Here is a 24,523-nt window from a genome sequence, read left to right as displayed (position 1 = left end):
CTCTCTCTCAGATGCCACTATTAGATGCCTTGTATGACACAGTGGCTTCTGGCTACATGGATAATCTAAACCGGAAGTAGAAAAATAAGATCAACTGGCAATACTTTGGGAACAATGAGAGAGAAATAACCTAGGTTCACTAATTTAGATATCTTCATTCTAGGAAATAACTATGGAGGGAGAGGCTGTAGGCATACCATCGCTCTGCTGTCAGCCACTGTTCTAGAAGGTTTTCTAAATGAGTTCAACAGTAATATAACATGTGAATGCTACATAGAGAGGCAGTCAACTAACACACTATTGCTAAATATCATACATAGGCAGATCAAATACTGTAGAAGCCCTAATACACACACAGCTCTGTAGGAAACGCTTCATTAGTGCAACACACTTAAGCCACAGCAGAGGGAGCTACAGGCCGAATAATGAAATAGAACGTAGAGACAGAAAGTTGAGCAGGTGGCGCGACATTGTTTGGGTCGTCGTTATCTGGACAAGTGACAAAGTCATAAATCCCGCCTATTGTTTCCACACGAGGAGTTTCTACTTTCTACACTTTTTACACACAGCAGCAGCGAGCACATGCAAGAGGGATTTCCTCACATCAGCTGTAATAAACACGTAGGGTAGGCGACCCCAATGCAACCCCCCCATCCCCGAATGGAGAGAATTATATTGAATTTCCTCGATTACTCGTGTCCTCTCATCCGTCCTCTCCTTGCCTCCTTTTGAAACCGGAGAGGGCGAACTTTGACCAATTGAGAAAAGGCCAAACAAAAGTGTCGCGTTGTCAGGTGGGGTTTCCGTTGGGCGGCTGGGTATTCCTAAAATTAGATTGAAGGAGTTAGTTTAGGGACATCTCTCAAACACCTAGCCTACAGACAGACAGTTTGGAGACACAATTTCCGTCAGTGTCTGGACAGTTTTATCGCTGCCAGAAAGGAACCAAAGCCAGGGACAACGGAGGTACTGTAACACACTTGTATTATGGTAATCTAAAAGTGTTTTTCCCCACTCTGTTTTATTAGGCTAATCCTGTATTATTACTGTTATTATTATTATTATAATACAACTAGGCTACTTGGAAGAGTCCTTGGTAAGATTATTGATTACAATTAAAGGCATAGTCTGTAAGATTTCAATCAATGAATACTTTGTGACTTTGAAGTATATCATTTATGAGATTAGCGTTATCATCACCAAAATAACCTGTTGAGGAGATAAATAATTTTGGCTATAGTTTGAAATCAAGTTTTTAAAAAGTAATTTTGCTCTAAAGAAATGTCATTGCACTACAGATCGAATCCATGTCTCAATTGTCTCAAGGCTTAAAAATCATTCTTTAACCTGACTCCTCCCATTCATCTACACTGATTGAAGTGGATTTAACAAGTGACATCAATAAGGGATCATAGCTTTCACCTGGATGCACCTGGTCAGTCTATGTCTATGTTAATGTTTAGTCCACTCGGTGTATAACTCCATGAGTCTGAATTGTAGACATGTATTGTATTGTTCACAACTATTTCCCTTCCTGATGCTTCCACAATAGGTGAGGTTTGATATGCTAATGTCCACCACCACTCCCCTGAGGTAAATTCCTCCATAGTAGATTGTACTGCATTGTGGTGTGGTGGGGCCAGCCTGGCCAGTCTGCTATTGGTATGTACTGTAGTAGTTCCCAGAGTGTAACCTAGCAGGGTGTGTCATCAATGCTGTATAATCATCAGATAGCAGTCAGGCCATGTGTAGGTGCAAAAACAGTTGTCTGCTTAGAGACGTGCTCTATTGAGCAGGTAGCAGGTGGAACAGAGTGAGTTCTGTGGACTATCAACTATTTCCAATGCTACCATATATTGTACAGGGAATTGTATTTTTATTTTTAATTTTTTTAGGGGGTAGATCAGCTTTAATATTGCAGATAGATTGCAACTTCCATCAATGTAATTGTCTGCATCACTTCCAATCCCCCATGTTTTTTTTTCTCGCAAATATATATATATATATATATTACATACATATACATATCCTTTAAAAATATATATTTCCCTTTATTACTTTCCAACCCCACAACCCATTCCCTAATTGGAGTAAACAACAATGCTTAGGCCTCTACTTCCAGCTTATACATACTATATACATTTTATGGACACAGTCAATTTTACAATAATTCTATTTTGTTTGTTTTTACTCCTGAACTTCCTCTACCCTCAACCTCTCCGATCATTTTCATGATGTCCATCCGGTTTGCTTCTATATGCCATATCTTTCTAACTGTGCTATTTCACAAAAGCTCTCAACTTAAACCTATATACTTATTATGGACACAGTACGCTTACATTATTAGTTATCTTGTTGTTATTAGTTGTTATTAGTTGTTATTAGTCCCATCCATCAGCTCCATTCAACACCACCCATCTATCTCTTAACACCATCCATATTGGATTTCTATTTGCCATATATTTTTCAACTGTGATGTTTTACAAAAGTTCTGAACCTTTCTATTCTCATTGTTTCTACAGATTGTAAATTGAAAATAATTTTTTTATCTAAAAGTATTATTATATTATTGATCAATTGACTATGACTTTTCAGATCACCCAGTAGTGCTATCTGCAGGGTTAGCTCCAGGTAAATATTGCAATCCTTGAGCCATTCCTGGACCTGTGTCCAAAAACAAGCTACAAATGGACAGTACCAAAACAAATGATCTAATGATTCTGTCTCTTCGCAGCAAAATCTGCAGAGCTGGGAAGATTGTATCCCCCATATAAATAACATTATATTGGTAGCAAGAATTGTATATAATAATTTAAATTGAAAAAGTCTAAGTTTTGAATCCGGCGTCGTTTTGCGTATCAGTTCATTAACACTATGCCATGGGATCGGTACGTCAAAAATATCTTCCCAACTATTTTGCAATCTATATGGGACGGCTGTCAATCCTTTGGTCCTTAAATGTATACTTTTTTATTTATCACAGTTTTCTTTAACCAATTATGTTCTTTAATGCAAGGCCGACAGACAAGTTCCTTACTTTTTCCCCCTTCCACTTTCCTCTTCCATTTTTGCGGTAATGCTGTTATTTGGTTGTAAGGGAATTGTTACCTTTCTATGGGAATACTCATATTCCTATTCACAGTTCTTATGCACTGAACAGGTTTCACACTTCTGTTGTCTGCAGTGAGTGCTTGTAATCATTCTACATGAACAAGAAGTTCCTATCAAACAAGACTATTGGAACCAAGACAGTTTCTATCCTGATTCTAGTATGAGTATGTAGTTGACCTTTATGGATCGTGGTGGGAGGCCTACACGGCTCCTTTTAGATCAGTAGTCTTTACTTAGTAAACCTCCATGACTAATATACAACCTGGACGGACGGACAGACGGAGGGAGAGAGAGAAGAAAAATAAATAAAGAAGAGCTTTCTTTTTTTGAACAGCCAGCTCTTTGGAGGGCAGTGAGTGCTTCACTTTGTCAGCCTCGGTCGGCAGGAGGTCAGCCTCGGTCAGGAGAGAGAGATGAGTCATGAGGGTAGTTCCCTCTGTTCCTGAGCGAGGGTGGGGGTGAACTTTGCCCGATAAATCATCTGGTTTAGCTTTCGCAATTCACGTCTGTAATATATATTGCAGTTCAACTATTTTGAAATGGCCCTTTCAGGACCTCTCCAGGACATAATGTTGAATAAAATAATATTTGAACTTACTCTACCACAGGGATCATCAACTACATTCAGCCGCGGGATGATTTTTTTTCTTGAGCGGTTGGTCGGGGGGCAAAATTACAAATCATTTGTAGACTGCAAATTGACCGCAAAAGCCCAAGCAGATATGTTTGACTAAAATATAATAATTTCAAACCTTGCTTACATTTAAAATCACTTGGAGCTGATTTCCTGGTGTTTTTTTTTTACAGTCTTTTATGTCCAACAATGACAATTCCACACAGAAAATATTATAATTTTTTGGCTCAGAACTTGGGGGGGCAAATAAAACCACCCGTGAGGCAAATTTGGTCCGGCAGTTGGGGAACCAACTGGTGGTCTGGGTGGTTGGTCCTTATACCCTTGGGAAATTTGAGACAAAATATCTATAGGAAAGTATTATTAATCAGACTTTTCAAAACTTTGGTAGTGCGTTCATATTCCTGCCTCCTGAAGCATGCACACACGATGTAAATACATGCAGGCGATGCATAGTAGCCCAGCTCGTGCATGTTTACATGGTTTTGTGCATGCTTCAGGTGATACCGGTTGTTTATCGGGCAAGGGTGACCTGTACTGACAACTGGAAGTTATCTCATTGATGCTTATCCGTCCTTGAGACTTGGCTATTTTATGTTGTTCAGGACAGGATATTCGATGTTTGTACGAGATTGGATCTGTCTGAGGTGGCAGGTAGCCTAGTGGTTAAGAGCGTTGGGCCAGTAACCAAAAGGTCACTGGTTCAAATCCCCGAGCCAACTAGGTGTCTGGTTAGACTGTAAACTCAACTTCCAGACTCACATAAAGAATCTCCAATCCAAAGTTAAATCTAGAATCGGCTTCCTATTTCGCAACAAAGCCTCCTTCACTCATGCTGCCAAACATGCCCTCGTAAAACTGACTATCCTACCGATCCTTGACTTTGGCGATGTCATTTACAAAATAGCCTCCAACACTCTACTCAGCAAATTGGATGTAGTCTATCACAGTGCCATCCGTTTTGTCTCCAAAGCCCCATACACTACCCACCACTGTGACCTGTACGCTCTTGTTGGCTGGTCCTCACTACATGTTCGTCGTCAAACCCACTGGCTCCAGGCCATCTATAAATCACTGCTAGGCAAATCCCCGCCTTATCTTAGCTCATTGGTCACCATAGCAGCACCCACCCGTAGTCTGCGCTCCAGCAGGTATATCTCACTGGTCATTCCCAAAGCCAACACCTCCTTTGGCCGCCATTCCTTCCAGTTCTCTGCTGCCAATGACTGGAACGAATTGCAAAAATCTCTGAAGCTGGAGACTCTTATCTCCCTCAATAACTTTAAGCATCAGTTGTCAGAGCACCTTACCGATCACTGCACCTGTACACAGCCCATCTGAAATTAGCCCACCCAACTACCTCATCCCTATATTGTTATTTATTTTGCTCTTTTGCACCCCAGTATCTCTATTTGCACATAATCTCTTGCACATCTAGCATTCCAGTGTTAATACTATTGTAATTATTCTGCACTATAGCCTATTTACTGCCTTACCTCCATAACTTGCTACATTTGCACACACTGTATATATATTTTCTGTTGTATTTCTGACTTTATGTTTTTTTACCCCATATGTAACTCTGTGTTGTTGTGTTTTTTTTATTGCACTACTATGCTTTATCTTGGCCAGGTCGCAGTTGTAAATGAGAACCTGTTCTCAACTGGCTTACCTGGTTAAATAAAGGTGAAATAAAAATAAAATAAAAAGGTATAAAATCTGTTTGGGCTTAATCCTAATTGCTCTTGTAAGTGGCTCTGGATAAGAGCGTCTGCTAAATGACTCAAATGTCTGGCTGTCTCAAAGATCTGTCCTCTCCTCTGAACTGAAAGAACTGACCAGCTGAATTATGAGTTTATTTTCACCTGTCAAGTCATTTTCCAATCAGTGCAGAAGAAGGGAAGGTGAGGTCAGATTTTTAAGCACTAGACATTTCTGTTCTTTTCATACAGGGTTTGGAGTCTAGCTTCCAATGGAAAGATGGGGCTGGTGCAGTGGTTCCTATGACACCTGCTGAGCATCAACTATATCTTTATTATATCTAATAAACTCCTCTCCGCTCATTTCCTTTCCTCTCATTTCCTCCCCTGTAGATGGGTCTGGTACAGTGGTTGAAGGGCACGTTCTTGTGTCACCTGATCATCTGCTATGGGTTCTTGGTCAGCGGTCTCCTGGTCAACCTATTACAGATCTGCACTCTGCCCCTCTGGCCAATCAACAAGCAGCTGGCCCGGCGGATCAACTGTAAACTGGGATACTCCATCACCAGCCGTGAGTAGGATCTAGTCTACTGTAACATACTCTACAGCAGCAGGACTATTGGCCTTCTTTAAGCCAGGAATACAAACTGAATATCGCTCTCTTTCGCTATTGTTTCACTTAGCTGATGCTGTAGGGCTATACGCTCTCTAATGTCGTGCAATAACTGAAATGTAAAGTTACTGTAGCTGCTGACACAGTGGTCTGTTATTTACACTCTGTTAGGCTAGGTTATGCTATGTTGTGTTAGTGCTATGTTATGTTAATGATATTTTAATGTTATGTTATGTTCCCCAGAGTCTGTGGCTCTCCTAGAGTGGTGGTCTGGCACTGAAGTAACATTCTACACAGACCCAGAGAACTGCCAACTCTACGGCAAAGAGAACGCCATCGTCGTCCTTAACCACAACTTTGAAATAGACTTTCTGTGTGGCTGGACCTTCTGTGACAGATTCGGTGTCCTTGGGGTAAGAGAACAGGGATATCAATTCCTCTCATCCTCTCTCATCGCCTCGTTCTCAAAACGCATTGGAGGAGAAATTCCAAGGGGAGGGACCTTGGAATTTCTCCTCCAATACCGTTGAGAAGGAGACGAGGAAGGTGGGAAGCAAGGAATTGCAGAAAGACTGAGAAGAGACTAAGATTTTCAGTAGTTGTTTGATGCCTTCTGTAGTCAAACACATTAACAATCTTTCCCTTTCCAGGCCTCCAAATGTTTAGCCAAGAAAGAGTTGTCATACCTGCCTGTGATTGGCTGGATGTGGTACTTCCTGGAGATGGTGTTTATTAAGAGGAAGTGGGAGGAGGATGAGAGGAGCTTTGTCCAGAGTCTTCAGAACCTACGGGATTACCCCAAGAAATTCTGGGTGAGCCTCGAACACAATCAATTAAGTTCAATCAATCAGTAATGACACTTAATAGTCAAAAGTTGACTGTGCATGTATAGTTCATGAAAGGACGTGACAGGTCTTTTTAAACTCCTTATTCCAAACTTTCTTTGCAACTATGTAAACATGCGTATGAAGTATGGTTGTTCATCTATAAGATTGTATTGATATTGTCTCGATTGATGTAATCAATATTATGTCACAAGTCTAGGAAGGATAACGTGAGAATATAATGATACTCACCTTGTAAACATGAGTATTCAGGTTGGTTGGTCAATCAAAACACAGCAATGACCCTACAGTGAATCTCTAACTGTGTGCCAGTTCCTGCTCCACTGTGAGGGAACACGCTTCACAGAGGAGAAGCATCGGATCAGTATGGAGGTGGCAGAGAAGAAAGGTCTGCCTAAACTCAAACACCACCTCCTGCCCAGGACCAAGGGCTTCTGGGTAGCCGTCCAGAACCTCAGAGGGACAGGTACGGAACCCTGGGGAGCTCCAGAATGACCAAATGCTACACATGTCATGACTTATGAGTGTATATCTACGTATTTAGGATATTTTGGATGAAGACTGATGCCATTGAACTTTTGACAACTTCATGTTTTTGTCTCTGTAACCCCTTCAGTTGCTGCAGTGTACTGTTGTACACTAAATTTCAGAAACAACGAAACTCCAACCTTGCTGGGAGTTATCAATGGGAAAAAATATCATCCAGATTTATACATAAGGTATATAATAATAATTAATTTCAGCCTGCATGGGATGGCCATTGGTTAGAGGCTAAACTCACTGATCTCAAGGTCCATATACAGTGGGGAAAAAATGTATTTAGTCAGCCACCAATTGTGCAAGTTCTCCCACTTAAAAAGATGAGAGAGGCCTGTAATTTTCATCATAGGTACACGTCAACTATGACAGACAAAATGAGGGGAAAAAATCCAGAAAATCACATTGTAGGATTTTTAATGAATTTATTTGCAAATTATGGTGGAAAATAAGTATTTGGTCAATAACAAAAGTTTCTCAATACTTTGTTATATACCCTTTGTTGGCAATGACACAGGTCAAACGTTTTCTGTAAGTCTTCACAAGGTTTTCACACACTGTTGCTGGTATTTTGGCCCATTCCTCCATGCAGATCTCCTCTAGAGCAGTGATGTTTTGGGGCTGTCGCTGGGCAACACGGACTTTCAACTCCCTCCAAAGATTTTCTATGGGGTTGAGATCTGGAGACTGGCTAGGCCACTCCAGGACCTTGAAATGCTTCTTACGAAGCCACTCCTTCGTTGCCCGGGCGGTGTGTTTGGGATCATTTTCATGCTGAAAGACCCAGCCACGTTTCATCTTCAATGCCCTTGCTGATGGAAGGAGGTTTTCACTCAAAATCTCACGATACATGGCCCCTTTCATTCTTTCCTTTACACGGATCAGTCGTCCTGGTCCCTTTGCAGAAAAACAGCCCCAAAGCATGATGTTTCCACCCCCATGCTTCACAGTAGGTATGGTGTTCTTTGGATGCAACTCCGCATTCTTTGTCCTCCAAACACGACGAGTTGAGTTTTTACCAAAAAGTTATATTTTGGTTTCATCTGACCATATGACATTCTCCCAATCCTCTTCTGGATCATCCAAATGCACTCTAGCAAACTTCAGACGGGCCTGGACATGTACTGGCTTAAGCAGGGGGACACGTCTTTCACTGCAGGATTTGAGTCCCTGGCGGCGTAGTGTGTTACTGATGGTAGGCTTTGTTACTTTGGTCCCAGCTCTCTGCAGGTCATTCACTAGGTCCCCCCGTGTGGTTCTGGGATTTTTGCTCACCGTTCTTGTGATCATTTTGACCCCACAGGGTGAGATCTTGCGTGGAGCCCCAGATCGAGGGAGATTATCAGTGGTCTTGTATGTCTTCCATTTCCTAATAATTGCTCCCACAGTTGCTTTCTTCAAACCAAGCTGCTTACCTATTGCAGATTCAGTCTTCCCAGCCTGGTGCAGGTCTACAATTTTGTTTCTGGTGTCCTTTGACAGCTCTTTGGTCTTGGCCATAGTGGAGTTTGGAGTGTGACTGTTTGAGGTTGTGGACAGGTGTCTTTTATACTGATAACAAGTTCAAACAGGTGCCATTAATACAGGTAACGAGTGGAGGACAGAGGAGCCTCTTAAAGAAGAAGTTACAGGTCTGTGAGAGCCAGAAATCTTGCTTGTTTGTAGGTGACCAAATACTTATTTTCCACCCATAATTTGCAAATAAATTCATTAAAAATCCTACAATGTGATTTTCTGGATTTTTTTCTTCTCAATTTGTCGTCTGTCATAGTTGACGTGTACCTATGATGCAAATTACAGGCCTCTCTCATCTTTTTAAGTGGGAGAACTTGCACAATTGGTGGCTGACTAAATACTTTTTTCCCCCACTGTATTGGCTTATTGGACTTATACTGAACAAAAATATAAACGCAACAATTTCAAAGATTTTACTGAGGTACAGTTCATATAAGGAATTAAGTCAATTGAAATAAATTCATTAGGCCCTAATCTATGGATTTCACATGACTGGGAACACATATGCATCTGTTTTTCACAGATACCTTAAAAAATGGATCAGAAAACCAGTCAGTATCTGTCTGGTGTGACCTCCATTTTCATCATGCAGCCCGACACATCTCCTTCGTGTAGAGTTTATCAGGCTGTTGTTTGTGGAATGTTTTCCCACTCCTCTTCAATGGCTGTGCGAAGTTGCTGGATATTGGCGGGAACTGGAATACGCTGTCATACATGTAGATCCAGAGCATCCCAAACATGCTCAATAGGTGACATGTCTGGTGAGTATGCAGGCCATGGAAGAACTGGGACATTTTCAGCTTCCAGGAATTGTGCACAGATCCTTGCGACATGGGGCCGTGCATTATCATGCTGAAACATGAGGTGATGGCGCCAGATTAATGGCACGACAATGGGCCTCAGGATCTCGTCACGGTATCTCTGTGCATTCAAATTGCCATCGATAAAATGTAATTGTGTTCGTTGTCCATAGCTTATGCCTGCCTATACCATAACCCCACCGCCACCATGGGGCACTCTGTTCACAATGTTGACATCAGCAAACCGCTCGCCCACACAACGCCATACATGTGGTCTGCGGTTGTGAGACCGGTTGGACATACTGCCAAATTCTCTAAAACTACGTTGGAGGCTGCTTATGGTAGAGAAATAAACATTACATTCTCTGGCAACAGCTCTGGTGGAAATTCCTGCAGTCAGCATGCCAATTGCACTCTCCCTCAACTTGAGACATCTGTGGAATTGTGTTGTGTGACAAAACTGCAAATTTTAGAGTGGCCTTTTATTGTCCCCAGCACAAGGTGCACCTGTGTAATAATCATGCTGTTTAATCAGCTTATTGATATGCCACACATGTCAGGTGGATGGATTATCTCGGCAAAGGAGAAATGTTCACTAACAGGGATGTAAACAAATGTGTGCATAACATTTTAGAGAAACACGTTTTTTGTGCGTATGGAACATTTCTGGGATCTTTTATTTCAGCTCACTTTACATGTTGCGTTTATATTTTTGTTCAGTGTATTTTACTGGACCATAAAGTTCTATGGAATTGAATTGGACAGCTGAAAGAAATGCTTTCCCCTTCTGCCTCCCTGTCTCTAGGAGAATCCCTCTGGAATCCGTACCAGAAGATGAGGCTGAATGTTCTGTCTGGCTGCACAAACTCTACCAGGAGAAGGTAGTGTTATAATTGGGGAGAGGGATCACACTATGGACCAGATTTACTAACTAAGCATTTGCACAAGGTGCAGAGTTTGTATCTATTTGTTCACTATGGACTAAACCGACAAAGCTAAAAGCTATAACTCTCTTCATTTAAACTAGTTTAATGTCAATACCTACTCTTCACCTTACATTATAACTTTGTTCTGTCCCCAATGTTTAATTCACAAACATTGCACCAAACACTTTCAGATAAAATGGCACTTTGGCCCCTGTTAGTTTATTGTTATTTATTTTATTATTATAGTGTCATGCATCTTTAAGGATGCCCAGACTACATGGATTAGATTAGATAGTACTTTAAGGAGAGCTTTCTTTTTTGAACAGCCAGCTCTTTGGAGTGCAGTAAGTGCCAAGGACAAAGCTAAAAGCTCAAACTCGCTTCATTTACACTTTATATTATGTAAAAACTGTGTCGTTCCATGAAAAGAGTGCCTTTTTGGACTATGCTCCCTTTGATATTTTAAGTGGAAATTGTGCACCAATATTGAATTTTAAAAAGCATGTTCAATTAAATGAAGTGCCCTTTAATATAGACCACATGGCAAATTCAGTAAATATGATTTTTAATATTAAAAAAGGCTTGCTAAAGTGCCAAAATTCAGCATTTACATCTGTCCTTCATTTTAAGGTCAACCCTGTTAAGTGAACTGAATTCTCGCTTTAATATGGTGAAACCATTCCTTAATTTTTTTTTAAACAAAAATTCTAAAGAAAAATTGAACATCTAATAGTCAAATCATAGTGTAAAAGCAGATAAGCTGGTTCTACTCTTTTTGGCCATTGTCTGGTGTTTTGTGGTGGAAAACTGAGCGGGTTGAGCATAACACGTCAACCCTGTTACCCATAGATAGACGGGCTAGAAATGTTTTAACAATTCATTTCATTCAATTGCCACTCCCTGTTGCACACAACAAGCTTCCATTCCCCCTGTCACAAGGGGATTTATGGCTGATTTAAGAAGAAATCGTCAACCATGTTACGGTCAACCCTGTTACTTTATTTGGCACTTAATAGACACAATATTAATTTTTGTATATAATCCTCTTGAGATGGGAAACGTGTTTTTTATGAATTTGAACATGTGCTCTTAAAATTGTTAAATAATATGTTTTACAAATGGACCAAATTACGACCCACCTACTCTTCACATTATACATTTGTTCACTTGCACAATCTGTAAAATCTACCCTTGGCCCATTAGATTAGATGGACCAAATTACGACCCACCTACTCTTCACATTATAACTTTGTTCACTTGCACAATCTGTGAAATCTACCCTTGGCCCATTAGATTAGATAGTACGAAATTGCACTGCGTTAAAAAGAGATCCACAAAAAAAATGATATGATATAGACATACTATATCAGACATACAAAAAAACAGCTTTAAGGACTTTGACCCCTCCCTTCCGACTTTCTTGTGGTCATGGCTGTGAAGCTATTGGACTATGCTCCTGTTTTTACAGGTAACTGATGTGCGCATGTATTGTGGTTCTAGGACCAGTTCCAGGAGGACTACAGCCAGACAGGGTGTTTCCCAGGCCCTGTAATCACCCCACCACGTGGGCCCTGGGCCCTGATCAACTGGCTAGGCTGGACCTGCCTTCTCCTATACCCCCTCTGCCTCCTCCTGGTCCAGCTGGTCAACTATGGGTCTATTCTCACCATACTGGCCACTGTGGCCTTATGCTCTGCAGGTGGGTCTTATTGGTATATATTTCAGGGGTCATCAACTAGTGGCCCCCGAGCCAAATCCGGCCCTCGAGACGACCTAATGTGGCCTGCCAAGGTTATTCAAGTACACTATAGAGGGCTTGCAGTTGTGTCACAAATCACCTAGCAACCTCACCAAGCGCCATGTTGGAAGACCTCCAATCATCCACATGGCTGGCTGCGTTTTGCTACCACCAGAAACTTCGGGAAGATTGCCCGTTATTTCGTTTTTCTAAGGACCCAAAAAATGGAGGCAGTGGGAGAACCTATTCAAGTAAGTAAATATATTTTGAAAGTGATAAAAAACTATGTATTATTATTAGCTAGCTAGCTTGCTACAGAAACTTAGTGTGCAGGCTAACTCAAATGAGCTGCTAACAAATTGTTCACTAGTTAGCGAACTTTACATACTGTGTAGCAAGCTATGTGAATTAAATATCACCAGCTTGCTAACTTCATATTAACTAGTTAGCTATCTTGATGTATTTATCGTTGTAACTCCAAATGCATTTGTAGCTAGGTAGCTAGCTAGCTGAAAGGATTAGCTAGCACTTCCAGCTGTCAGAGAAGGGAGAGTAGGCTACTCTGGATAGGGCAGGTACCTTTGTGGGAGGATATTATGAAACTATTCCCTAGTCCCTAGTGAGAAAAACTGAGGAAAGATATATATATATAGCAACATAATATTCAGGGGTGTCTAACTTGAGTATAATGCAGCCTGTTTCTTTGATGTTTTCTGTCCTCAGCTACAGAGAGCTGTGAAACCCTGTCTGCAGATGAAGAGGTCCCAATGAATGTCCCAAGAGAGCAAGGGTACATCCTTGTATGCCATGGAGTGTACTTACCGTATGTTAGCACATTGTGTGAACAAAAGTACAGTTTAAAAGTCACACAATGTATAAACCTATTACAAATGGAGCAGGCCAACCCTGGTGGCTGTGCAGGCTTCTGTTCCAGCCCAGCACTAACACACCTGATTTAAATTAATCAAACATAATTAGTTAATAATCAAGTGTGCTATTACTGGGCTGGAACAGAAGTCTGCTCCACCCATAGATCAGGGATCAGTGGAGGCTGCTGAGGGGAGGACGGCTCATAATAATGGCTGGAACTGAGCGAATGGAATGGCATCAAACACATGGAAACCATGTGTTTGGTGTATTTGATACCATTCCACTAATGCCGCTCCAGCCATTACCACAAGACTGTTCTCCCCAATGAAAGTGCCACCAACATCCTGTGCAGTTGAGCGAGGTTGGCCACCTCTGGTATTTACTTTTTTTTGTTCACCTGACATTGTTTTAGTAATAATAGCCTACTTGTTACTAAAATGTCTAACCTTTACATATGAGTTAACTTCAAAGAATCAACACTTTCATATAATTTCAAAGTGTACAAGTAAGCTAAGTGATTAAACTTGTTTTAATTAACTTAACACTAGTTCATCTTGAATAATAGTTAATGTTGATTCATCACAGATCACAATCCTGCAATAAAGAGGGGAAGGGAATCGGTCTTTAATTTATGTGTTCCTGTGTTGTATTTTCAAATGAACATGACCTTTTTGTTCAGTCATAAGCTCTCCAATTAGTTGTATTTGATTGTCACTATTTTTTCAGGATATCAGCCATGTGTTCCCATTTTGCAGCTGATAATGGTATGCAACGCCAATGTAGCCGTAGACCTACAGCAGTGGTTCCCAACTCCAGTCCTCCAGTACCCACAACAGCACATTGTTGTAGCCCAGGACAAACATACCTGATTCAACTCAGAGGGCCAGATGATTAGTTGACAAGTTGAATCAGGTGTGTTTGTCCGTGGCTACAATAAACTGTACTGTTGGGGGTACTGGAGGACCGGAGTTGGGAACCACTGGCTTACAGTATGATGGCATTAGCCTTATGTGGGGCGGCAGGTAGCTTAGTGGTTAAGAGCGTTGTGCCAGTAACCGAAAGGTCGCTGGTTCTAATCCCCGAGCCGACTAGGGCTGTTTACATATTGTTCAGCTATATGTTCTCAATTTAAAAACGATACCAGTAAACAATGTATATGAGGCTAATCATTATACTAGATTTTGTACATGCCTTGTGCTGACATGAAATGTTTTGGTTCAAATCCAACCCATGTAATCTAGGTGGTGAAATGTCTGGAAGCAGGAGAGGGTATCCTTAGCTTAAAACATACTCACAACTACTACTACCATGTCCAATGCCAGATACTTTTCTCCCAGGTCTGACTGGCACTTGGAGGTGGCTCTGTGATAATGAAGATGGTTTACCTAAGACTACCACACCAATTACATTGTCTATGCTAAATGTGTTTAAATTGTAAAGAAATAAAATAGTTGGGCTATAAGAAATACTTTTTATTCAATGGGGCTAGTCAAAGCAGAGATTACACAATACTTTTCATTTCACTCATACAACAATATAGCCTATTAAAGTACAGTATGTTTATAATATCATAAACAATAGTATTTTACACGTTACAAATTACATTTTATATATTAATATGGTTTAAGGGGGCACTTTTGTCATGACGACAAGGTGAAGGTGCTCTACTCAAATGGCACAACATAATCATTCAGATTGACCAAAGCACAGCATATAACAACCATCTTGTATAACTGAGGGATATCTCCTTTCATATCTGGAAAAGGACAAAGTAGTAGAAGCTGATGCTGCTGCAGCATTGCTCATCTTCAGTGGGAATCCAGTCCACATGGGTGTCTTCAGAGGTCAGCTGGTGAACCTACAGTACATAAACAAATGAAAAGCACCTGATAGAATATCACTCCTTCAGGTCACCTATACCATCACGGCTCTTGATTGTTTGGTTGTGTTTAATTCATTCAGGTGTTTTAGTGTCTCAAAGACTAAATCCCCTGTAGCTCAGTTGGTAAAGCATGGCGCTTGCAACGCCAGGGTTGTGGGTTCGTTTCCCACGGGGGGCCAGTATGAAAATGTATGCACTCACTAACTGTAAGATGCTCTGGATAAGAGCGTCTGCTAAATTACTAAAATGTAAATCAATTGGAGGGCTGGAATAACCAATAGTCAGGTTGTCCTATCACATTGAGTCCTTTGTCCTATGCTGTAATGTCCGTACATTTACCCTCTTGTGAATAAAGTTCTCAATATGTTATCATTGGGTTATCATATGATAATCACTGGCTATATGGACATCATATTGTACAATTTGTGTCTCCCCTTTTCATGGTCCTGGCTAGAAGGGACCCAGCTATTGTCAAATTAATGTCATATTTGACATTTCGTAGCAGATTAGAATTTAGGCAGCAGGTTATGAGAATTCGGTTATGGTTAGGGTTAGTTAAAATTCAAAAACAATACTTTGGACAATTTGACAAAAGCTGGATCCCTTTTAGCCAGGACCCCTTTTTCATTGGCCTAGATTACATGGTTGCATTCAAGACAAGGTCGTTTTTATTGATCTGTTGTCAGTGTTGGTAGAGTAGGCCTAGGCTACCATCGTAGCAAAAAAATATTCTGCTAATTTCTCCAGTCGACTGTGGTATTTTGGACGCAGTAATTGCAGAATAACTGCAGTGTTCAACTGCAGTTATACTGCACTGCAAAATTACTGCAGTGTTATTTTGGACGCAGTATTTGCAGCATATTTTCGCTATTTTTTCGTAAGGGCAATCATATATAGTGTAGTAGAATTGCATGAAATGTTTATCAAATGCCACATTTTTACCGTGCAAAGGAAACATCTCTGATATAGCCTATAAACGTATGCGCTTATTAAGCCTAAATGATCTCAATCCATCACATCAGGAATAGTAGGCTTTCATTAGTCTGCTATGAGATGATAGAGGCAATCCTTTGTTATAAAGGTGCATTTTTATGGTGAAAAATGGCTTCCCCAAAATGTTAAACTCACGTGACACATGCTAATTGCTAGACTACAAGCTATCTAGCTAGCTAATTGTCTAACTTAGTGTTGTTGTTAACACCTGGTTAGCATAACAGCTAAACTAAACAAGAAAATCAGTCTTGATTTACCAGTGATGAAATTATCGGAGCAGACCCTGTACTGACAGCTGTCTGGGTTCAGGTCTTGATAGAGCAGACCCTGTACTGACAGTTGTCTGGGTTCAGGTCTTGATAGAGCAGACCCTGTACTGACAGCTGTCTGGGTTCAGGTCTTGATAGAGCAGACCCTGTACTGACAGCTGTCTGGGTTCAGGTCTTGATAGAGCAGACCCTGTACTGACAGCTGGTTCAGGTCTTGATAGAGCAGACCCTGTACTGACAGCTGTCTGGGTTCAGGTCTTGCTAGAGCAGACCCTGTACTGACAGCTGGTTCAGGTCTTGATAGAGCAGACCCTGTACTGACAGCTGTCTGGGTTCAGGTCTTGATGGGCAAAAAGGTTTCGTCGCTTTTCTGACAGTTCTTGAGTCTTATCTCATTGGTGTCACCAATGGTGTTTCATGATTGCGGCAAATCTGTAAACATATTTTTTTTCCCCCGTTGTCTTTCCTGCCTTGTTAGAGCAGCCAAATACTCTACAGAAACTGACTGTGGTGATTAATCAACTAGTTTTAGGCACTATTATGCCGTTTTGGGTAGCCACTCTGCTGATGTCAGAATAATTAATGCAGTGGTCTTCCAACATGGCCGCCAGGAGGCGTCGTATGTCAGCTGCAAGCCCTCTGTTGTTTTTTTGAATTTTGTTCCAAAACTCACCTTCAACCAGGACAACTTTGTGACTAATAACTCTAAAAGGTCTATTTGTTGGTACATTCTCCTTAATCATAGCCATTGTTTACCATCTATTCTTCCAAGTCGCATCCAAGTATGAAACTGATCAACAGCAAGAAATTATTGTTCCTTCCTCTTGGAAAGTACTGAATAATATTGCATGCCTTGTCATGCCATCGCATGACTGGAATGCCATTGGATGGTATCTCTTACATGATAGTATTGGCCCTTATCCCTTATAAATTACATAATCCTGTTGGCACAAATCATACGGTTGAGAAACTTGGTCAAACATTTCCACTGGATGCTGTAACCACAGACTTCATAATAAGAGCCTCAGCATACAGTATGTTCATCTCTTTCCTCTCCATTCCATTCTCAGTGTCAGTTGGTGTGCGCTGGATGATTGGACAGACTGAGATTAAGAGAAGCTCCAGCTATGGGGTCCCACTTAACAACTGAGGAGATGACCTTACAACTTCAAGATCCTTGCCAGCTCCCAGGGATCACTCAGATTACCATCCTGATCACTACAGCAGTTAACCTCCAGCAGATAACTCATTCCAAAGAAAGAATTGGTTGCTGGTCAGAGATAGCATTGCAGTCAACTCAAGTACGACAAGACAGTTGGGCAGGTGCTTCAGACTTTTCGAAGGCACACCTTTTCTGCTAATGGCAGTCTAATGTGGTAGTCTTCCTCTTGTCGATACATGGGAATGTACTGCACCTACATAAAGCACAGATAGTGTCTTTGGAAAGTATTCAGACCCCTTGACTTTTTCCACATTGTTGCATTAAAGCCTTATTCTAAAATTGATTAAATTGTTTTTTCCCCCCTCAATCTACACACAATTCCCCATAATGACAAAGTAAAAACAGGGTTATATATATATATATATATATATATATATATATATATATATATATATATATATATATATACAGGTAAAAGTCAGTAAATTAGAATATTTTGAAAAACTTGATTTATTTCAGTAATTGCATTCAAAAGGTGTAACTTGTACATTATATTTATTCATTGCACACAGACTGATGCATTCAAATGTTTATTTCATTTAATTTTGATGATTTGAAGTGGCAACAAATGAAAATCCAAAATTCCGTGTGTCACAAAATTAGAATATTACTTAAGGCTAATACAAAAAAGGGATTTTTTAGAAATGTTGGCCAACTGAAAAGTATGAAAATGAAAAATATGAGCATGTACAATACTCAATACTTGGTTGGAGCTCCTTTTGCCTCAATTACTGCATTAATGCGGCGTGGCATGGAGTCGATGAGTTTCTGGCACTGCTCAGGTGTTATGAGAGCCCAGGTTGCTCTGATAGTGGCCTTCAACTCTTCTGCGTTGTTGGGTCTGGCATTCTGCATCTTCCTTTTCACAATACCCCACAGATTTTCTATGGGGCTAAGGTCAGGGGAGTTGGCTGGCCAATTTAGAACAGAAATACCATGGTCCGTAAACCAGGCACGGGTAGATTTTGCGCTGTGTGCAGGCGCCAAGTCCTGTTGGAACCTGAAATCTCCATCTCCATAGAGCAGGTCAGCAGCAGGAAGCATGAAGTGCTCTAAAACTTGCTGGTAGACGGCTGCGTTGACCCTGGATCTCAGGAAACAGAGTGGACCGACACCAGCAGATGACATGGCACCCCAAACCATCACTGATGGTGGAAACTTTACACTAGACTTCAGGCAACGTGGATCCTGTGCCTCTCCTGTCTTCCTCCAGACTCTGGGACCTCGATTTCCAAAGGAAATGCAAAATTTGCTTTCGTCAGAAAACATGACTTTAGACCACTCAGCAGCAGTCCAGCTCTTTTTTTCCTTAGCCCAGGTGAGACGCTTTTCGCGCTGTTTCTTGGTCAACAGTGGCTTGACACGAGGTATGCGGCAGTTGAAACCCATGTCTTTCAAGCGTCTCTTGGTGGTGGATCTTGAAGCCCTGACTCCAGCAGCTGTCCACTCCTTGTGAATCTCCCCCACATTTTTGAATGGGTTTTTTTTCACAATCTTGACTAGGGCGCGGTGATCCCTATCGCTTGTACACTTTTTCTGACCACAGTTTTTCCTTCCCTTTGCCTCTCTATTAATGTGTTTGGACACAGAGCTCTGAGAACAGCCAGCCTCTTCTGCAATAACCTTTTGTGTCTTTCCCTCCTTGTGCAATGTGTCGATGGTCGCCTTTTGGACAGCTGTCAAATCTGAAGTCTTCCCCATGTTTGTGTAGGCTTCAGAACTGGACTGAGAGACCATTTAAAACCCTTTGCAGGTGTTTTGAGTTAATCAGCTGATTAGTTTGTGGCACCAGGTGTCTTCAAAATGTAACCCTTACACAATATTCTAATTTTGTGACACACGGAATTTTGGATTTTCATTTGTTGCCACTTCAAATCATCAAAATTAAATGAAATAAACATTTGAATGCATCAGTCTGTGTGCAATGAATAAATATAATGTACAAGTTACACCTTTTGAATGCAATTACTGAAATAAATCAAGTTTTTCAAAATATTCTAATTTACTGACTTTTACCTGTATATATATATATTTATTAAGAAAGAAAAAAACAGAAATATAACATTTACATAAGTATTCAGACTTTACTCAGTACTTTGTTGAAGAACCTTTGGCAGCGATTACAGCCTAGAGTATGATGCTACAAGCTTGGCACACCTGTATTTGGGGAGTTTCTCCCATTCTTCTCTGCAGATCCTCTCAAGCTCTGTCAGGTTGGATGGGGAACGTCGCTGCACAGCTATTTTGAGGTCTCGCCAGAGATGTTCGATCCGGTTCAAGTCCAGACTCTTGCTGGACCACTCAAGGACATTCAGAGACTTGTCCCAAAGCCACTCCTGCATTGTCTTGGCTGTGTGCTTAGTGTCATTGTCCTGTTGGAAGGTGAACCTTAGCCCCAGTCTGAGGTCCTGAGTGCTCTGGAGCAGGTTTTCATCAAGGATCTCTTTACTTTGCTCCGTTCATCTTTCCCTCAATCCTGACTAGTCTCCCAGTCCCTACCGCTGAAAAACATCCCCACAGCATGATGCTGCCAGGTTTCCTCCAGACATGACACTTGGCATTCAGGCCAAAGAGTTAAATCTTGGCTTCATCAGACCAGAGAATCTTGTTTCTCATGGTCTGAGAGTCCTTTAGGTGCCTTTTGGCAAACTCAAAGCGGGCTGTCATGTGCCTTTTACTGAGGAGTGGCTTCTGTCTGGCCACTCTAGCATAAAGGCCTGATTGGTGGAATGCTGCAGAGATGGTTGTCTTTCTGAAAGGTTCTCCCATCTCCACAGAGGAACTCTGGAGCTCTGTCAGTGACCATCGGGTTCTTGGTCACCTCCCTGACCAAGGCCCTTCTCCCCCGATTTCTCAGTTTGGCCGGGCGGCCAGCTCTGGGAAGAGGCTCGGTGGTTCCAAACTTCTTCCATTTAAGAATGATGGAGGCCACTTTGTTCTTGGGGATCTTCAATGCTGCAGAAATGTTTTGATACCCTTCCCCAGATCTGTGCCTCGACACAATCCTGTCTCTGAGCTCTACGGACAATTCCTTTAACCTCACGGCTTGGTTTTTGCTCCGACATGCACTGTCAACTGTGGGACCTTATATAGACAGGCGTGTACCTTTCCAAATCATGTCCAATCAATTAAATTGACCACAGGTGGACTCCAAATTGTAGAAACATCAAGGATGATCAATGGAAACAGAATGCACCTGAGCTCAATTTCGAGTCTCATAGCAAGGGGTCTGAATCCTTATGTAAATAAGGTATGTTTTTAATTTTTTATACATTTGCAAACATTTCTAAACTTGTTTTTGCTTTGTCATTATGGGGTATTGTGTTTCGATTGAGGATTATTTTTTAAATCAATTTTAGAATAAGGCTGTAACGTAACAAAATGTGGAAGGAGTCAAGGGGTCTGAATACTTTCCGAATGCATCCATGCCTTTGTCCTTGTCATACACAAATGTAGGACTAAAGTGTGTTGTGACGTGTTAAATGCACTGTTGGGAATTTGTTAAATGCACTAATAAATTGTGATTTGATGAGAATCGACTCAATTCAAAATGTATAACTTATTTACACGCATGAGATTCTGTAATAAAATAAAGATAGGCCCACTTCACAGGTTGATGCTGGCTCTAGTTTCTGCAGTGTGTAAGTACAAACGCAGGCAATCCCTTACAGTGGGGAAAAAAAGTAATTAGTCAGCCACCAATTGTGCAAGTTCTCCCACTTAAAAAGATGAGAGAGGCCTGTAATTTTCATCATAGTTACACGTCAACTATGACAGACAAATTGAGAAGAAAAAAATCCAGAAAATCACATTGTAGGATTTTTAATGAATTTATTTGCAAATTATGGTGGAAAATAAGTATTTGGTCACCTACAAACAAGCAAGATTTCTGGCTCTCACAGACCTGTAACTTCTTCTATAAGAGGCTCCTCTGTCCTCCACTCGTTACCTGTATTAATGGCACCTGTTTGAACTTGTTATCAGTATAAAATACCTGTCCACAACCTCAAACAGTCACACTCCAAACTCCACTATGGCCAAGACCAAAGAGCTGTCAAAGGACACCAGAAACAAAATTGTAGACCTGCACCAGGCTGGGAAGACTGAATCTGCAATAGGTAAGCAGCTTGGTTTGAAGAAATCAACTGTGGGAGCAATTATTAGGAAATGGAAGACATACAAGACCACTGATAATCTCCCTCGATCTCTGGGGTCAAAATGATCACAAGAACGGTGAGCAAAAATCCCAGAACCACACGGGGGGACCTAGTGAATGACCTGCAGAGAGCTGGGACCAAAGTAACAAAGCCTACCATCAGTAACACACTACGCCGCCAGGGACTCAAATCCTGCAGTGCCAGACGTGTCCCCCTGCTTAAGCCAGTACATGTCCAGGCCCGTCTGAAGTTTGCTAGAGTGCATTTGGATGATCCAGAAGAGGATTGGGAGAATGTCTTATGGTCAGATGAAACCAAAATAGAACTTTTTGGTAAAAACTCAACTCGTCGTGTTTGGAGGACAAAGAATGCTGAGTTGCATCCAAAGAACACCATACCTACTGTGAAGCATGGGGGTGGAAACATCATGCTTTGGGGCTGTTTTTCTGCAAAGGGACCAGGACGACTGATCCGTGTAAAGGAAAGAATGAATGGGGCCATGTATCATGAGATTTTGAGTGAAAACCTCCTTCCATCAGCAAGGGCATTGAAGATGAAACGTGGCTGGGTCTTTCAGTATGACAATGATCCCAAACACACCGCCCGGGCAACGAAGGAGTGGCTTCGTAAGAAGCATTTCAAGGTCCTGGAGTGGCCTAGCCAGTCTCCAGATCTCAACCCCATAGAAAATCTTTGGAGGGAGTTGAAAGTCCGTGTTGCCCAGCGACAGCCCCAAAACATCACTGCTCTAGAGGAGATCTGCATGGAGGAATGGGCCAAAATACCAGCAACAGTGTGTGAAAACCTTGTGAAGACTTACAGAAAACGTTTGACCTGTGTCATTGCCAACAAAGGGTATATAACAAAGTATTGAGAAACTTTTGTTATTGACCAAATACTTATTTTCCACCATAATTTGCAAATACATTCATTAAAAATCCTACAATGTGATTTTCAGGATTTTTTTTCCTCATTTTGTCTGTCATAGTTGACGTGTACCTATGATGAAAATGACAGGCCTCTCTCATCTTTTTAAGTGGGAGAACTTGCACAATTGGTGGCTGACTAAATACTTTTTTCCCCCACTGTATATTTTAAGATCCTGTGTAAACATTACCATGTTACGTTTGATTAATCTAGCCTTAGGACATGACAAACTAATCTCAAACAGCATTTCTTAAAAAAAGATTTATTAATATTGTTTGTACATAGCAAACACTAAGAGCAGCAGAGGACCAGAAAGTGTGTGTGTGCGTTCAGCAGCAGGGAGTGAGATCGGACTGTCTCTCTCCTCGGTTGGATATGCTTCAGTTCCGTGGCTCTCCAATCGGAGCACACCTGTCTGACTCTGTCGACCAATCAGTGCCGCTCATATCCTCTACATCCCAACTGGCACCATATTCATAATATAGTGCACTACTTTTGACTATGGCCCATATAAAAGTAGTGCACTATATTAGGAATATGGTGCCAGTTGGGACGCACTCTTAATCCCCAACTGTTAAAAATGGGATCCTCTCCTCAGCAAGGCGAAAGGAAAAACAATACTTTAAAACAAATCCAACAAAAATAAAATAACATTTTTCTTTCCTTCCTAGACTCTTCCCCACAGCCCTTGATTGTTCATCTAATTTGAATGTTTGGGTGGAAATAGTTTCTTATACAGTCCCCACTGTAATTATTGGGACAGTGAAGCATTTGTAATTCTTTTGGCTCTACATATTATATTCAAATTTACAATTAAAGTGACTACAAAATGACATTATTTACCATTAATTTCTATTGGGCACAAAATAATCTGAAACGCAAACAAAAACAAACAGCAAATGCGTCTTACATTTTCTTTGTTACAAGCTTGATGTAGTCATTGCGTGCTATGAATATGGAACCAAACACTTTTTACTATACATAAGTGAATTTGTCCGAATACTTTTTGTCCCCTAAAATTAGGGGACTATGTACAAAAAGTGCTGTAATTTCTAAACGGTTAACCCGGAATGGATGAGAAACCCTTCAAATTAAAGCTGAAGGTCTGCACTTTAACCTCATAGTCATTGTTTGATTTCAAATACAAACCTTTTGAGTATAGCGCCAAAATAAGAAGAAAATGCTTAATTGTCCCAATAATTACGGAGGGCACTGTAGGTACAGCGTCCCCTGCTTCTGTACAATGAGACTCACCGCATCAAACGACTGAAGGCAAGACCGATGCCTCGACCAAACCTGGGGCGCGTTCAGAAGGGCACAACATTGTGGAACGTTCAGATAGAAATATGTTATGTAGAACAAACATGCCTCTTGACATTTCTAGCTGCAATGTTCCACAACGTTTGCCTACTGAACGAGGCCCAAATGTCTGAAGTGAACTTAGATCTCCCCTGCGCTCAACTGTCCCTAGAACACTCACTGAAAGGAGGAACAGTTGTTTTTTTAAAGTGCCATAGCTTTTGTTATTTTTTCAATTTCTTTAACATTTCTTTCTCATTTGCCTTGTTATTCCGAGGTGTTCCATCTCATCTTCACCAGTGAGAGAACAAGATGATACTTATTACCAAAGCTTTATAATATTGTTTATACAAGGAAGGATCCAATGAACCAATCCTATTATTACAGTATGTACAATACAATACATTCCCCTCTACCCCCTCCCAGCCCTCCCCAGGACATATAAGACTTCTACTACAGGGTCATGTTCATTAGGGCACACTGTA

The 24,523-nt window shown here is 41.1% G+C and overlaps 2 protein-coding genes across 2 annotated transcripts in view; one reads left to right on the top strand and one right to left on the bottom strand.

Moving 5' to 3' along the window:
- The first annotated feature begins 632 nt into the window (after window positions 1-632).
- LOC311131267 (1-acyl-sn-glycerol-3-phosphate acyltransferase delta-like) lies at window positions 633-18,014 on the top strand. The gene is made up of 9 exons (XM_084164137.1): window positions 633-966; window positions 5,839-6,016; window positions 6,302-6,471; window positions 6,709-6,870; window positions 7,216-7,369; window positions 7,520-7,622; window positions 10,561-10,636; window positions 12,182-12,380; window positions 17,504-18,014. Exons 2-9 carry the CDS (start codon window positions 5,839-5,841, stop codon window positions 17,581-17,583), a joined length of 1,122 nt encoding a protein of 373 aa, XP_084020263.1. The 5' UTR covers window positions 633-966; the 3' UTR covers window positions 17,584-18,014.
- Window positions 18,015-22,992: 4,978 nt separating this feature from the next.
- Window positions 22,993-24,523, bottom strand: part of LOC311136120 (mitogen-activated protein kinase kinase kinase 4-like) — a 73,527-nt gene continuing 71,996 nt past the window's right edge. Inside the window, exon 28 of the mRNA XM_084170204.1 lies at window positions 22,993-24,523. This exon is cut by the window's right edge and continues 313 nt beyond it. The gene's annotated coding sequence lies outside the window, so the exon portion shown is untranslated.

Source organism: Coregonus lavaretus (genome assembly GCF_964263955.1).
Source record: "Coregonus lavaretus genome assembly, chromosome: 1".
Taxonomy (NCBI): Eukaryota; Metazoa; Chordata; class Actinopteri; order Salmoniformes; family Salmonidae; genus Coregonus; species Coregonus lavaretus.
Note: the sequence above shows the minus strand (reverse complement) of the source record. Positions and strands in the feature narration are given on the sequence as shown.

Excerpts from the sequence above, each read along its gene's own strand:
- LOC311131267 (XM_084164137.1), top strand. The coding sequence starts at position 5,839 with ATGGGTCTGGTACAGTGGTTGAAGGGCACGTTCTTGTGTCACCTGATC. Across the intron at positions 6,017-6,301 it reads GGGATACTCCATCACCAGCC|AGTCTGTGGCTCTCCTAGAG; the intron begins GTGAGTAGGATC and ends TATGTTCCCCAG. Across the intron at positions 7,623-10,560 it reads CATCCAGATTTATACATAAG|GAGAATCCCTCTGGAATCCG; the intron begins GTATATAATAAT and ends CCCTGTCTCTAG.